Source organism: Carcharodon carcharias, chromosome 11 (genome assembly GCF_017639515.1).
Source record: "Carcharodon carcharias isolate sCarCar2 chromosome 11, sCarCar2.pri, whole genome shotgun sequence".
Lineage (NCBI taxonomy): Eukaryota > Metazoa > Chordata > Chondrichthyes > Lamniformes > Lamnidae > Carcharodon > Carcharodon carcharias.
This window is the reverse complement of record NC_054477.1, coordinates 69,110,378-69,125,288: the sequence shown is the minus strand read 5'-3', so window position 1 is coordinate 69,125,288 and position 14,911 is coordinate 69,110,378. Positions and strand designations below refer to the sequence as shown.

At 44.0% G+C, this 14,911-nt stretch overlaps 1 protein-coding gene across 1 annotated transcript in view; it reads left to right on the top strand.

The window, feature by feature from the left end:
- The first annotated feature begins 8,000 nt into the window (after positions 1 to 8,000).
- Positions 8,001 to 14,911, top strand: part of LOC121284040 (GRIP and coiled-coil domain-containing protein 2) — a 78,219-nt gene continuing 71,308 nt past the window's right edge. Inside the window, exons 1-3 of the mRNA XM_041199003.1 lie at positions 8,001 to 8,165; positions 13,158 to 13,214; positions 14,211 to 14,295. Coding sequence (XP_041054937.1) covers positions 8,160 to 8,165; positions 13,158 to 13,214; positions 14,211 to 14,295 — 148 coding nt within the window. The 5' untranslated portion in view covers positions 8,001 to 8,159. The remainder of the gene's footprint in view (positions 8,166 to 13,157; positions 13,215 to 14,210; positions 14,296 to 14,911) is intronic.

Sequence of the window (14,911 nt, the reverse complement as noted above, 5' to 3'; positions counted from 1 at the left end):
TAGAGAGACCATGGCAGTCGATCCAGGTCGACTACATCGGGCCCCTAGCCACCGCCCAGGGAGGCTATAAGTACTGCCTAGTCCTGGTGGATGTGCTCACAAAGTGGGTAGAAGCCTTCTCCTGCCGAACAGCCACGGCTCTGAGTGCAACCAGGATCCTGGTCAGGGAGGTGTTCTCACGATGGGGGCTACCACAGTACGTGGAGTCCGACCAAAGGAGCCACTTTACTGGGCAGGTCATGCAGAACACCCTTATGGTACTCGGCATAGAGGGGAAATGGCACATTGCACACAACCCACAGTCCTCAGGGGTTGTAGAGAGGATAAACAGAACCTTGAAAGAAAGGCTGAGGAAAGAGATGGTAGGCTGACCTAGAAAGTGGGTAGAATACCATTGGTCCTAATGTGGATCCGAGCCAGCCAGTCAAAAAGCACGGTGTATTCCCCACACGAGCTCATGACTGGTAGGGTTATGCGGACGCTCACCCATATGCTAGCCCCGGTGCTCACAGAGGGTCAGCTCAAAGAGGTGAATCGGGACAGCTTCGTCAGGAATCTTTTTGAATACCTTAAACATTTCACTGGCAGGCTGCTAGCAACATGGGAAAACAGCATCGGAGTAACCGACAGCTGCTAGAACCCCGTACGCACCACGAGTGGGAGATAGGTGATCAGGTTATGGTTAGGAATTTTGCTCAGGTAGGCAGTCTAGAACCATTATACATGCGGCCCTACAGCATTGTAGATAAGGCAAGCCCCATGGTATACGCCATAAAGCTGCCTCGGCGCACCAAATGGTTCCACATTAACCAATGTAAGTTGTTTAAATCCGAGAGAAGGGAACAGCCAGTTGGAGCAACTTCTGAGAATAAAAATCCTCAGCCTGCAGCAGGAGCAAACTCACAGACTGCACAAGCAGGTGCAGTGGCTTGTTTTAAGGGAAGGGCCATCCCACCCACCGTTTGGGACACTCCCCCACTCATCTGCGACTCAGACGAGGTGGGACCTGAGGGCAGAGAGTTACCTGCCCCTGACACAGGTTTAGAAGAGGTACAGCCTGAGCATAGAAATCCCCAGCCAGCGGCAGTGGAGATTCCACAGACCGCACAAGAGGGGACAGTGGCTTGGGTTGAAGATCCACCAGCCAGAAAATCCCCACCAGCCGGAGTCCCCAGAAGGTCCCCACGAATGCCACGGCCAAAGAAACCATGGTCACCACCTCCCCAGTTTAAAAGGGCAGCCCCTCAAGGCAGGGATCGATCTAAGGACAGAGGTCCTCAGTCAGCAGCCACATGCTGCGAGGGACCAAAGGTACAGGACAGGGCGGCCACACCAAAGGGAGTAGTGTGCTGTAGCCCAAATGGGGATTAACCTGGCCGCCTGGGGATGGGTGGTGGATGTACATAGCTTCTGTTATTTAATTTTGAGATTGTTAAGTTTGGGTGTTTTAGTTAAATTTTAAATAAGGTGTTTGGTAGTTTAAGTATTATTGTTTAAGAGTGTTTGTATTGAGTTGAGGTCGCAAGACACGACTATGCTTTACCCAAGCCAGCGAATCTGTTCAGGACCCGGCTATATGCTCTTACGTCTCCCTACAGAAAGGATTTCGATAGGATGGGGGGGTATACTCCTACTCGCCCTGATAGGAATGGTCGCTGGGAGGCGAGGTGACGTGGAGGACTCCTACATTTTTGGGTGTTCAGGGGCGAGAGCACCGGTTGTGACTGCGAAGGGCAGCAAAGGTAACGTGGAGGAGATCACTACCTATTCCCACGTGGGAAGATGACCAGGGTGTCTGGGATCTAACTCCACCTGATACTCCAGTCAAACTGGGTTCATCTACAGGGAGGCCTCCCTCCCCTGCCCCAGCGTACAGGTTGTGGCCACACGGGTTGGGGTCACTGATGGGAAACCTGCAAAGGACAGATTCCCCTGGGAAGGTGGTGGTGGCTCAGGAAGCTGAGCAGAGACATGGAGGATGGTGCAGCTGACTGGGAGCGACTGGGAAACGACACCCATTGGACCATTACCGGGAACCATGGAGGGGTGAGTGTGTGCTGGGACAAGTGGTGGAAATCGGAACAGGGAATCTATGTCTGCATGTGGGGATCACGGAAGACCTGTCCCACGGGCGTATCCATTATCTTTTCCGCTGCATGGCTGGACAAGGGGAAGGGAGTGGAATGGGATTCCCACCTAAACACTTGCATAACCCCATCCTCTCCAGCCTCAGTTAAGGCCACTGAACTCATGGCACGCACCCAAAAGCCCCTGCCCACGGCCCTGACAGTAAGGACACATATGGAGAAATGCCCTGTGACTACCAAAGGACCAGGGAATGAGCTGGTGCTAGTGCCGACCGAAAAGGTGCTATACCAGGGGGTACACTACGCCGTAGCTTCCATGATTCTAAACCTCAGAGAGGTACACTTACCTGAGTGGTGTCCCAAGGAGACAGAATAGCTATACCAGGCCCTGTTAAGAGAAATGTTCAGGAAATTCTATGAGTTCGATTTTGTCAAGTAGACAAAACAGTGTGTACACTACCCACACTGAATACTTTAGCAATGCGGGGAGACAAAGAAGGGGAACCCTGGAATGATGTTTTCACAGCGTATAATACAGGATCCTCTGTGATAAACAGTCTGGATGATATAGAATTGCAGACACAAATAAACGGTTTAAAAACACAATTAAGAAAAATCTTAACAGAGGAGAACACAGAGATAGGCTCAGAGCTACACGAGGACCAGGCCATGATGGTCCATTTAAAGGAGATTGTTGCTGAGTTGGAAAGGCACACCAAAACAGTGAATGCACTCATTCGAGAAGATAGGAATGCATCAGACCAGGCTGCACAGAATGAGGTGTGTGTGCTGTACGGGGCATGGTTGCTGGGTGAGGGCCGCAGCAACCTGGAGGATTTAAAGCAAGGTTTAGTCCCCTCCTGGATCGGCAACAAGCACCTCGCAGCCCTCCACCCATCTGTGAATTCATTAAGCCCGTGTCAGTTCCGCCTAGCCTCTGAAGCCTACCTTGTCCCAGTAGATTCCCCTGGGAAGGTGGTGGTGGGTCAGGAAGCTGAGCAGAGACATGGAGGATGGTGCAGCTGACTGGGAGCGACTGGGAAATGACACCCATTGGACCATTACCGGGAACCATGGAGGGGTGAGTGTGTGATGGGACAAGTGGTGGAAATCGGAACAGGGAATCTATGTCTGCATTTGGGGATCATGGAAGACCTGTCCCATGGGTGTATCCATTATCTTTTCCGCAGCATGGCTGGACAAGGGGAAGGGAGTGGAATGGGATTCCCACCTAAACACTTGCACAACCCCAGTGAGGATGCCGGTCATGGGTAGGACAGCCTGACCTGCACCAGTACATATGGTGAAGAACATTGGAGTCATTCAAGGGGGTGCACACGTCCGTTTTGCAGCAGTCCCACCTTACGTCATAAAGTGGGAGCACATGATGAAAGGTACAGACCTCTCTGGGTGCCGGAGCTGAGGTGCACACGTCGTACTGTGTCCCCAGCACTTGAACGCCTATTCCAGACCACAGTGTGGGTTTAAAACTGCTGGTGCATGGCCTATAAACTGTACCACGGAGGTAATGGCACAAGGCCATGTTCCCCCACAGGTAGCATATAAAGGGGGTGGGACATATTGTGTCACCACAAGTGCGCCCACTACCAGCGTGGACAGCACATCCGGTGTCCGGTAAGTGACAGCAGTTTTTGTTTTAATTCCGAGGCAGAAGTTCAAGTGGCCCAGGAACGGATTGTCCCCATTCCTGAACCCTCCACTATTCACCTCACTGTTAGGGAAAACATTACCAACCTGCAGAGCTCTGTCACACATTTCAGTTACGAAATTCCCCCTCTACCAGAACATCTTACTAAACTACTAAAAGCTGTGGAGTTATCACAAAAGTATTTCTATACTTTGGAACAGAAAACACACGAGATAGAGGGAGAGATTCAAGGTATCACAGTTCCACCCTGGTGGGACATTTTCGAAAACATAGAGGTCCCTTCAGGGTTCAGAATGGCTTCCCACAGCCTTGTGGTTTGCCAGCTGGGAATAGTGTTGTACCTGTGGTGCTCTCAGTGCAAGGGAAAAGGCAAAATCCTAGAGTTCCAAAATGAAAGGACCTGGAAGAAGCATTATGCTAAGGTAGAGAGAGATACACCTGTTTGAACCTTTCTTTTTTTTTTGTTCCTGAATAAAGATTGTTTTTTTTTGTGTTCGGTTATTTTTAAGAAAGACTTTTATGTGTTATTTTCTTTTTATAAAGATGTATGTGCACCAAGTTGTGTGTTGGACCCCCTAAATGTTTGGATGTATTAAATAACTGTATTTTGCCTATGCATGCTTACGTACACCATATTTTAAAGAATGGGGAATGTATGTGTCATGAGATCTTAGATAGGTAATTACATGGGAAGGTTGACTATGGAGGGTCGGGAATTTTGTTTTTTTTCCAGTATGATACTTGAAGCAAGGTTTAAGTATCATAGGGGTGTCTGAAGGGTTCTCAAAATTCCCACATTTTTCATATCACCAACAAGGATATGACATTTGGATTTTTATGGCAGAGGACCCAATGGCTGAGTTAAGTGTAGAACCCTGCAGACAGGAGGCTAGGATGAGAGGAGACAGAATACACATTCTTCCCTTTAAATCAATCAACCTAAAGACTTCATCTTACATGAAACTAAAGCCCATCAAAATCTTGCATAAATAATCGCTACTAACTACTAAGGCAGGAAGGCCGCAATCAATGCAATTATGCGGACCTATCAATACTCAACATATACAATGGCTTTCAGTTCAAGACTAGTTACGGGGGCAGGAAGACAATGATAAACATCATGCGAGCCCATTAAAAACAACAAGACAACAATCACCTGAAGAAGCCCAAATCAGACAAAGAACTAACCTTGATTTGGTTTCAGATAAGAAATTTGAAAAAAACAGTATAACTGGGCCACAACAAAAACAGAATTACCTGGAAAAACTCAGCAGGTCTGGCAGCATCCGCGGAGAAGAAAAGAGTTGACGTTTCAAGTCCTCATAACCCTTCAACAGAACTGAGTGAATATTAGGAGAGGGGTGAAATATAAGCTGGTTTAAGGTGGGGGGGGGCGGTTGTTGGGGGAAGAGAAGTGGGGAGGGTGTGGTTGTAGGGACAAGCAAGCAGTGATAGGAGCAGATAATCAAAAGATGTCACAGACAGAAGAACAAAGAGGTGTTGAATGTGGTGATATTATCTAAATGAATGTGCTAATTAAGAATGGATGGCAGGACATCAAGGTACAGCTCTAGTGGGAGTATAACTGGGCCACCAGTTATGAAGGTGAAGCTGTGACAGAAGCGTGAGCAGTTTTGAAATCTGACACAGGAGGGTGAGCAGTGGTCAAAAACAGAGTTTAAACAGGGAGAGGTAGCTCAGCCAAGCGGAGGGAGGAGATCTAGAGATTTGTAGGCCCGCAGGCAACATCACGGCAAGGGGAACGGGGTGGCAGGCTCAACCGAAGACAACAAGGCCGCAACCGCAGCCCTTCATAAAGATCGACCACCCACAACCGCGCCCTCCACCCAAATGAAGAACCTTCACAGATTCCACAGACCAGGCCTCAGAGGACACAAAGGGCATACCCCAAAACTGCAACCGGCCTATCTGGCTGGATTTCGAACTGTCAAAGAACCCTGGTTGGTGAGCATGATCTCTGACCTCTCCTAGTTCAATTTAGTTAGGTTTTGGGGGTGGGACAAGGGTAAGGGGGTTAGTAGCGTGATTTTCCCTCGTTATGCCGTGTGTTCCGCATTCTTAACTAAGTGTACTTTGTAGGTCTGTATAATCTCGGTGTAATCCTAATGTCATAAGTTTATTTGTGACTTCAATAAACCCAGTTTCTTTTCTTGCACCAAAACCAGTTGTCTGCTGCACTTTGTCACAACCCCCAAATAAGTCCAAGGTCTAGAACCCAGCGAGTGGAAGCAATTCGGACCGCTCAGAAGTCAGAAGTGAAGCTGATACACACCACCACCCCCTACATTAGCATGGAATGAGGATTGGTTAATACATAGAAGACAGAGAGTCGGGATTAATTGGTCTTTTTTCAGGCTGGAAAGACATAACTAGTGAAGTGCCAAAAGGATCAGTTCTAGGGCCGTAATTATTTACTATCTGTATTAATGACTTGGAGGAGGGGGCTGAGTGTAATGTATCCAAATTTGCTGACGATACAAAAATAGATGGGAACGCATGTTATAATGAGGACGTAAGGAATCTGCAAGGACATATAGATAGGTTGAGTAAGTAGGCAAAAACTTGGCAGATGGAGTTTAAAGTAATGGGGGGAAAAATTCAAAGGCAGACTATTATTTGAATGGAGTGAGGCTCCAAAAATGTGCAGCACAGAGGGATCTGGGTGTTCTTAGTGCATGAAACACAAAACGTTAGCATGCAGGTGCAGCAAGTAATTAAGAAAGCAAATGGAATTTTGGCCTGTATTGCTAGGGGGTTAGAGTTTAAAAACAGGGAAGCCTTGTTACAACTGTACAGGTGTTGGTGAGGCCGCACCTGGAGCACTGTGTACAGTTTTGGTCCCAGTATTCAAGAAAGGATATACTGGCATTGGATGCAGTTCAAAAGAGATTCACTAGGCTGATTCCTGGGATGAGGGGATTGACTAATCAAGAATGGCTAAACAGATTAGACCTTTATTCATTAGAATTTAGAAGAATGAGGGGTGATCTTATTGAAATGTACAAGATTCTGAGGGGGCTTGACAGGGTAGATGTTGAGAATATGTTTCCACTCGTTGGGGAATCTCAAACTAGGGGACATAGTTACAGAATAAGGGGAGATTCATTTAAAACTGAGATGCAAAGGAATTTCTTCTCTGAGGGTAGTGAATGTCTGGAATTCTCTGTCCCAGAGAGTTCTGGAGGCTAGATCACTGGAAGTATTTAAAGAGGGGATGGATAGAATTTTGAAATATCGGGAAATTGAGGGCAATGTGGAGCTGGCATGAAAGAGAAGTTGAGGCCTGGGGCAGATCAGCCATGATCTTATTGAATGGCGGGGCAGACTTGAGGGGTGGAATGGTCTACACCTGCTCCTATTTCTTATGTTCAGTTGTCATGTCAAGGGCCCAGACCAGCATCAGTATGGTGTAAGTTTCGCAGACAGCAACAAATTATCAGTCAATTGAGCCACCTGACTTCTAAATGCCTCATCTTTGACCGTATCAGTCATCAGACGCTGTGAATATAATCTGCGTTTATGCAGGAGCCTTGAATGTCAACGTCTCAAAGATCAGTTCTATGACTCTCTGCATAAGGTTCTGAGGCACGTATCAAATGGTGAGAAATTATTTGTTCTAGGCGATTTCGTGTTGGGTCAGACAGAGATTCATGGTCAACGTGCTTCGCAAGAAGACCTACAATAATTATAAACAAAACAAAATTACCTAGAAAAACTCAGCAGATCTGGCAGCATCTGCAGAGAGGAACACAGTTAACGTTTCGAGTCCAAATGACCCTTCAACAGAACTAAGTAAAAATAGAAAAGAGGTGAAATATAAGCTGGTTTAAGGGGAGGGGATGGGTGGGTCTATTTTTACTTAGTTCTGTTGAAGGGTCATTCGGACTCTAAACGTTAACTGTGCTCCTCTCTGCGGATGCTGCCAGATCTGCTGAGTTTTTCCAGGTATTTTTGTTTTAGTTTTGGATTTCCAACATCCGCAGTTTTGTGCTTTTATCTACAATAATTATATATGGATGAAGGTGGAGTGGGCTTGATGGCCTTTCCTCACCATGGAATTTACATTTGGTCCTGGCGGCCTAAGCACCAGAATACAATCGGGGCTTTGTGCCTCCAAACACTGTTTGTACGGATCAGAGTTCACGCACGAGAAAGAAGGCGAAAGGTCGGTTCCAGACAGCAGGCCCGTCGGTATGGTAACCCTCACTTCCGGTAGGAGACGTCAGCAGGAACGCGAGACCGGAGCAACCGGAGGCGGGGGCGGCGATTGGAGGCCGAGGCTGAGGCGGTGATTGGAAGGAAGTGGTTGGAGCCGTCGCCCCGCTTGTTTTGCGCAGTTGATTTGATTGCGGTGAGAAGAGGGAGGTCAGCGCATTGAGGCGATGGAGGTGAGTGGATGGCGTGAGGTGCCACTGGGCCTGGGCTCATACCTAGCGACTCTGTCAGAACGGTGTGAAATGGAAGCGGGTGCACGAGTCTGGGGTGAAATGAGTGAGAGCAGTGATAATTCATTCAGTTGTTTTTATTAAATTACGACGCAGTAAAGGGTTTGGGTGAGAAGAAGCCGAAAAACCAAACGCATCACTTGTCGATAAGGTTGATCTGCGGCAAAACCTCCCAGTTGAGCTTCCTTATTATGAAATCTAGTTTCCAAAGTTGCCGGTGAACAAAGTACATTTCAAGCTGTAAATTGAATCACTAGTAAATATTTAATTTGCAGTGGTTATTCGCTGTGCCAGCACCAAGCAGCATATTTACAAAGCAAATCCTATTGGATGCCTCATTCAGTCATTTGAGATCAGCAGTCGAGCATTGTACTAAATGGGACGGCATCACTATCTTGGTACCAGGGTAGTTTCTGTTGGGATGTCACAAGGTAGGTCTGTCTTTGGTAGCAAACTCCAGAGGCTGAAATTTCCTTTTCTGAGCTATGGGCTAAACACGTCTACAGTTCTGACTGTCTTATTTCCTGTTCAGTTCACATTTCCTGAGTCATTCAACTGCGTTAAACTGTAAAAATCGCTGTATCTAACAGGCTACATATAAGCAGTTTTTGTTGATGATGTGGAACTTGCTCCTGAAATATACGAACAAGGAGCAAGAGTTCCTATTCGGCCCCTCGAGCCTACACCACCATTTAATAAGATCATGGCTGAGCAAGTAACCTCAAATCTGCATCCCGTCTACCCCGGATAACCCATCGCCCCCTTGCTTACCAAGAGTCTATCCGCTTCTGCCTTAAAAATATTCAAAACCACTTTTCAGGAAGGGAGTTCCAAAAATTCATAACCCGAGAAAAATTTTCACCTCAGCACCGTTTTTAAATGGGATACCCTTTATTTTTAAACAGTGACCCCTAGTTCTAGATTCTCCCACAAGAGGAAACATCCTCTCCACACCTATCCTGTCAAGACCCCTTAAGATCTTATATGTTTCAATCAAATTGCTTCTTACTCTTCTAAACTCCAGCTTTCGGATGCCTCATTCAACAAGCCTAGCCTGTCTGACCTTTTCTCAGGTACTAGCCTGGTAAACCTTTTCTGAACGGCTTCCAGCACATTTACATCCTTCCTTAAATAATACTGTACATGGTACTCCAGATGTGGTCTCATTAGTGCACTGTGTAATTGAAGCATAACCTCCCTACTTTTGTATTCAATTTCCCTCGCAATAAATGATACCATTCTACTGGCTTTCCTAAATACTTGCTGTACCTGCATACTAGTCTTTTGTGATTTATGCACTAAGACACCCAAGTCCCTCTGCATCTCTGAGCTCTGCAATCTCTCTCCGTTTAGATAATATGCTTCTCTTTTATTCTCCCTGCCAAAATTGACAATTTCACATTTTCCCACATTTTGCTCCATTTGCCTGATCTTTGCCCACTCACTTTATCTATATCTTTTTGTAGCCTCCTTATGTCCTCTTCACAACTTACTTCCCTACCTATCTTTGTATCATCAACAAATCTGACAGCCATCCCATCCATCGCTTCAAGTCATTTATAAAAATTGTAAAAAGTTGAGGTCCCAGCACTGATCCCTTTGGCACACCACTCATTATATCTTGTCACCCTGAAAAAGCCTACTCTCTGCTTCCTGTTAGCAAGCCAGTCTTCTATCCATGCCAATGTTATTCCCTGTACCATGAGCTTTTATTTTCCGCAATAGCCTTTGATGTGCCACTTTATCAGATGCCTTCTGGAAATCTAAGTACAGTACATCCACCAATTCCCCTTTATCCACAGTACATGTTCTTCCTTAAAGAACTCCAATAAGTTGGCTAAATATGATCTCCCTTTCACAAAACCATGTTGACTCTGCGTGATTATCTTGAAGGTAGCAAGTGCCCGGCTATAGCTGCTCTAATAATAGCTTCTAACATTTTCCTATGACAGATGTTAAGCCAACTGGCCTGTAAATTCTTGCTTTCTGTCTCCCTTTTTGAATAATGGAGCTATGTTTGCTATCTTCCAGTCTAATGGGACCTTCCCTGAATCTAGGGAGTTTTGGAAAATTAAAAGCAATGCATCAAATATCTCATTGGCCACTTCTTTTAAGATCCTAGGATGAAGTTCATCAGGACCCGGGCACTTGTCAGCCCGTAGCTCCAACAATTTACTCGGTACCACTTTTCTTGTGACTAATTATCCTGAGTTCCTCCCTCCCTTCCATTTCCTGATTTATAGCTGTCTCAAGGATGTTACTTGTATCCTCTATAGTGAAGATTAATGAAAAATACCTGTTCAATTCATCTACCATCTCCTTGTTTTCCATTATCACTTCTCCAGACTAACTCTCTTTCGGATCAGCGCTCACTTTAACTCATTTTTAAAAATATTTATAGAAACTCTTACTATCTATTTTTATATTTCTGGCTAGCTTTCTCTTGCACTCTATTTTTCCCTCCTTATTAATCTTATAAACAATGCATTCCATATCTCTGGGGACCTAGGGTGATTCTGCAGTGTAAATCAAGCACTGAACCCACTATTGTGCATTATTGATATAGAGCTTGTTGTGATGTGATCTATAATTCCCCTAATCTATAATTTACATTATAGAATAAAGAGGGAATTTACTTGCATTTACATGGGACAGCACTTTATCTAACTAATTATCTTTGAAGTGCAGATTATTATGTGGGCAAATATAGCCACCAGTGTGGTGTTGCTTGAGGAAGGAATGTTCTGACGCTGGAAGAACTCCCTTCAGATCTTAGTACTATTTTCATGTGAAGGTCAATTCTTATAAAGTAATGTCTAGTTTACAATCCCTTCAATGTAACATTGCCCAACTTCTCCTGTCTCACTCCTCCACTTCTGCCTCAGTTCATCTGTTGCAGTGCAAACTGTTGTGACTCTATTCCCCCATGATGTTCCAGCATATTTCCAGGCCAGGTTCACACTGGTTTTTACTTTTTTGGCCAGTACTGATGAGATGAGACCAATAAGTTAGTTTGCCTGAGGTGACACCCAGGTATTTTATATGGTGGTCATGAGTAAGTTGCCTTCCACAGAAGGAAACACCGAGTTCTTTCCTGGTGGCATTGTTCAGATGGGATGTTGACACAACTGTCTTCTGAAGGTGTCACCTCTGGAAGTGGCATTTTAATAATGTCCTACCTGCTTCCTCTGGTGTCAATCCCTGCATCACCAGTGTTATGTCATTGGCATTGATGAACTTCCAGGATTTGGTGCAGGGCATGTACATCACAAACCTATTGAAAAGGGTCATTGCAAGAACCGACCCCTGTGGCAGACTATTATTGAATGTTTGTGTTCAGCTGGTCTTGCCACCAAGACAATGCAGAACTTATGGTTCCTTGTTAGAGTGTTGATAAGTGTTAAAGGTTTTACAGCAATGAATGATAGATGAAAACTTCAGTACCAGGCCTTTGCATTGGTGCTGTATGCCCATGCCCAGCTCCAGTCTCAGCTGCTTCTGGAACCCCGCCTCACTTTTGATAGTGAGTGCAAGGATCTGGTTGGAGCAGCTTTTTCCTTTTGCCCCTCTTCAAACCATATAATAGGAATTTGTACATCACCTGGAAAGGTAGGTGGGGCCTCACCTTAATATCTCATCTGAAAGGTGGCACCTCTTACAATGCAGCATTCCTTTAGTTGTACTCTCAGTCCGGATTGTGTTCAAATCCTGGAGTGGCAGTAATAAGACCACCAAATCTCGAGAGGCTTTTATAAAACTAAAACATTTATTAATACAAGAAAGATTGTATGCACATACATATGTCTATAAAATTACTACTATAATAATTACAAAAATCTCCTAATTAATCTGACTCTCAGTTAGACTCCTGGTAAGGCAACAGTAAAACACACCGATTTAAACAGACCCATGGCAAAGCTCACCCTGGACAATAGCATTCAAAATGAGTTTCTTTCAGATCTGGGTCCTTGCAGACAGACTTGAGGCTTACAGGCTGGAGGCTTTAGATCTTAGAATCCCTCCTCCTTTTACAAACAGCCTTCTCTTCCTTTTACGTATTTTCCTCTTTGAATGCAAATTCTCATTGTCACTAGGTTTTTTTTAACTTTAACTCTTCTAACAGTAAAACCCCTTTATAATACACACCTTACTAGTAAGCTTTTAAAAAAAATAAACACCTTGTTTCTGAGCTTTACCTGGTTAGTTATAATATTTCACCTGCTCTGAGCCTATCAGCAGCAAGTGTGTGTGTGTGTGTGTGTTGGGGGTGGGGGGGATGTCTGTGATTGGAGGAGCAGCAAGCAGTGGGAAGGTGAGTGATGGTGCATAAGCCTGAAACTGGAGCAGTGGAGGTGAGAGAGACTCCGGGGTGAGAGAACAGTTTTAAACCTGTAAAAGGAATACTCAACTAACTGCGAGCCAGGAAAAACTTGAAGTCGGAGGTAATAAATGCCTTGCAAATGAATGTGTGGAATCTCTAGCTTAAGGCTTCATGAGCTCAGGAGCTACTATATGGGGGAAAAATATAGTGGATGTTATTGTAATGAATACTTTGTTAATTGGATAATTTAATACGGAACAGTTTTATTTCATAACACAAGTGCAAATCTTTCTTATCACATCTCAAAGCTTTTCACATACTGTGAATTACTTGAGGTGCAGTAACTGTGTTAGAGACAAACATGCAATGATGTTGCATAAACTAAGATCTCAAAATATAATTTGATTTTTATATTAAATTTGAACTGTAGTTTTAGGATTTCTCAATTATCCGTTAGAGGCAAAAATGAGGTGTTGATTGCAAGATTGATATAGTTGTTTGTTAGTTGATAATGTTTTTTGCTTTTATATTATATTGATATAGTTGTTATTGGCGCGATGTGAGAACACTGCAACCAATTTCTCAGTTGTAAAGCTTCTGTTTCTGTTTAACAGGAGAGTAGTCGGGATGGTATGCTTTCACCAGCAACCCCTGGATCAGGGAAATCAAAGGTTTGAAAGAAAAAAAATTTTTGCTTAAAGATTAACTTATGATCCCCGTAGAGACTGATAACTTTTAAAAGATTTGAATTCCCAGTGACCAACTTCAAGGAATCACATGTCAATATTTCAAGTTTTAAAACATTTACTGTAACAAAAAAATTAAAATCAACATCTTCTAAACCTTACTTATTAGGCAGCTAACACTCACAACTGCAGAACAGATGACTCTTAACACAACAAATAACCCCATGCCGCATCTAAAAATAAGGTAAAGCACACTCGGCAGAATTGTAGTCTTTGCAGGAAACAGTCCAAAGTCACTCACAGTTTCCAATGAGTTCACTTCCTCCAGTTGCGGAGTTGTAATGTCCAGTAAGCATCAAAGGCCCTGTTCCTCAGATTTCCGAAAATTCCCAAACTGTCTTCCGGCAACAACATTCGCTTCTGTGTTTCCTTCTCTCAACCTTGCCAGGACACATCTTCCAGTGCCTTAAATTTCTGCAAGTTCCTTCTCTTCACCTGGAGGACATGCTTTCACTAGCATTCTGCCTGATAATTTGCGAAGAACTGCTGCTTGCAATGGCTGCTGTCTCCCTTTCTGCGTTCAGGATTTTTTTCAGACTGCCTGGGAGTCTGCACTAAGCATAAACAGCTGCCTCAGAGTGTGCAAGTTTATCCATGCTCTGTCCTTTGTTTTCAGGTGTTAAACCTGGCACATAGATTTCAATGAAGTTTAACCTGGGCCACCTGTACCCTGGTAACCAGGTCACACCAGCTTATCACCGGGCAAAACTAGCAGCAGGTTACATGACCTTTTCATTCCATCCTTTTACCATGAATTTAAGGAGATGGTCCAAAACATTACCATCTTATAAAAACCTTGCATTTGTAACAAACTGCACAGTTTTTCAGAACTTGTTTTTAAAAAGCATCTAACTATTAATTCTTTGTGAATTAATATTGCAATATGTTGAGTCCGTACTAACTGTTTTACTGTATTTACAGCTGGACACTCTACCAAAGGAAGACCTCATTAAATTCGCAAAGAAACAGGTTATGCTTTTACAGAAGGCAAAGTCGAAATGCACTGGTAATGTATATAGTTAAAACAGATCTTTGAACAGAAAATTCACTATTAGCACCCTTTTTTAAATAATTAAAATGTGCCTTGTTTTTTCTACTCACTAATATACTGAATGCTGATCCAGCACACTAAATAGGAAGGTCTACAACACCTGATCTCATGAAGAAGTTCAGAATTACAATAGTTGTTTTGTACTTTTATTCCTCTTCACTGAATAGTTTAATTCTTAGTAAGGAACTATTTACTTAGATTTGATGGTCCCACCTCATGCCATTCAAACTCTACAACACCTGGCATTGTGGATGCAGTAATAAATTCACTGACCTCTATAGTACAAGTTGCCTGTATAATGTGCTAAGGTTTTACATGATTAGGATCATATATTCTGATCAGCCTACTAAATACAAAATGACAACATTGCTTTGAGAATCGGTACTCCTCTCTTGAAAACTTGACCCTTTGTGAAGTTTAGTTTGCAGAGAGTGGCATCCATGCACTGGCTTCTTGCACTTCCTTTACTAAAACTGGCTACCTAATTCCAAACATTGTTCTGTAGAACTACTGTTAATATAGGAAGTTAATTTTAGCTATCTGTACCTAGAGTTTGTGTGTGGACATCACT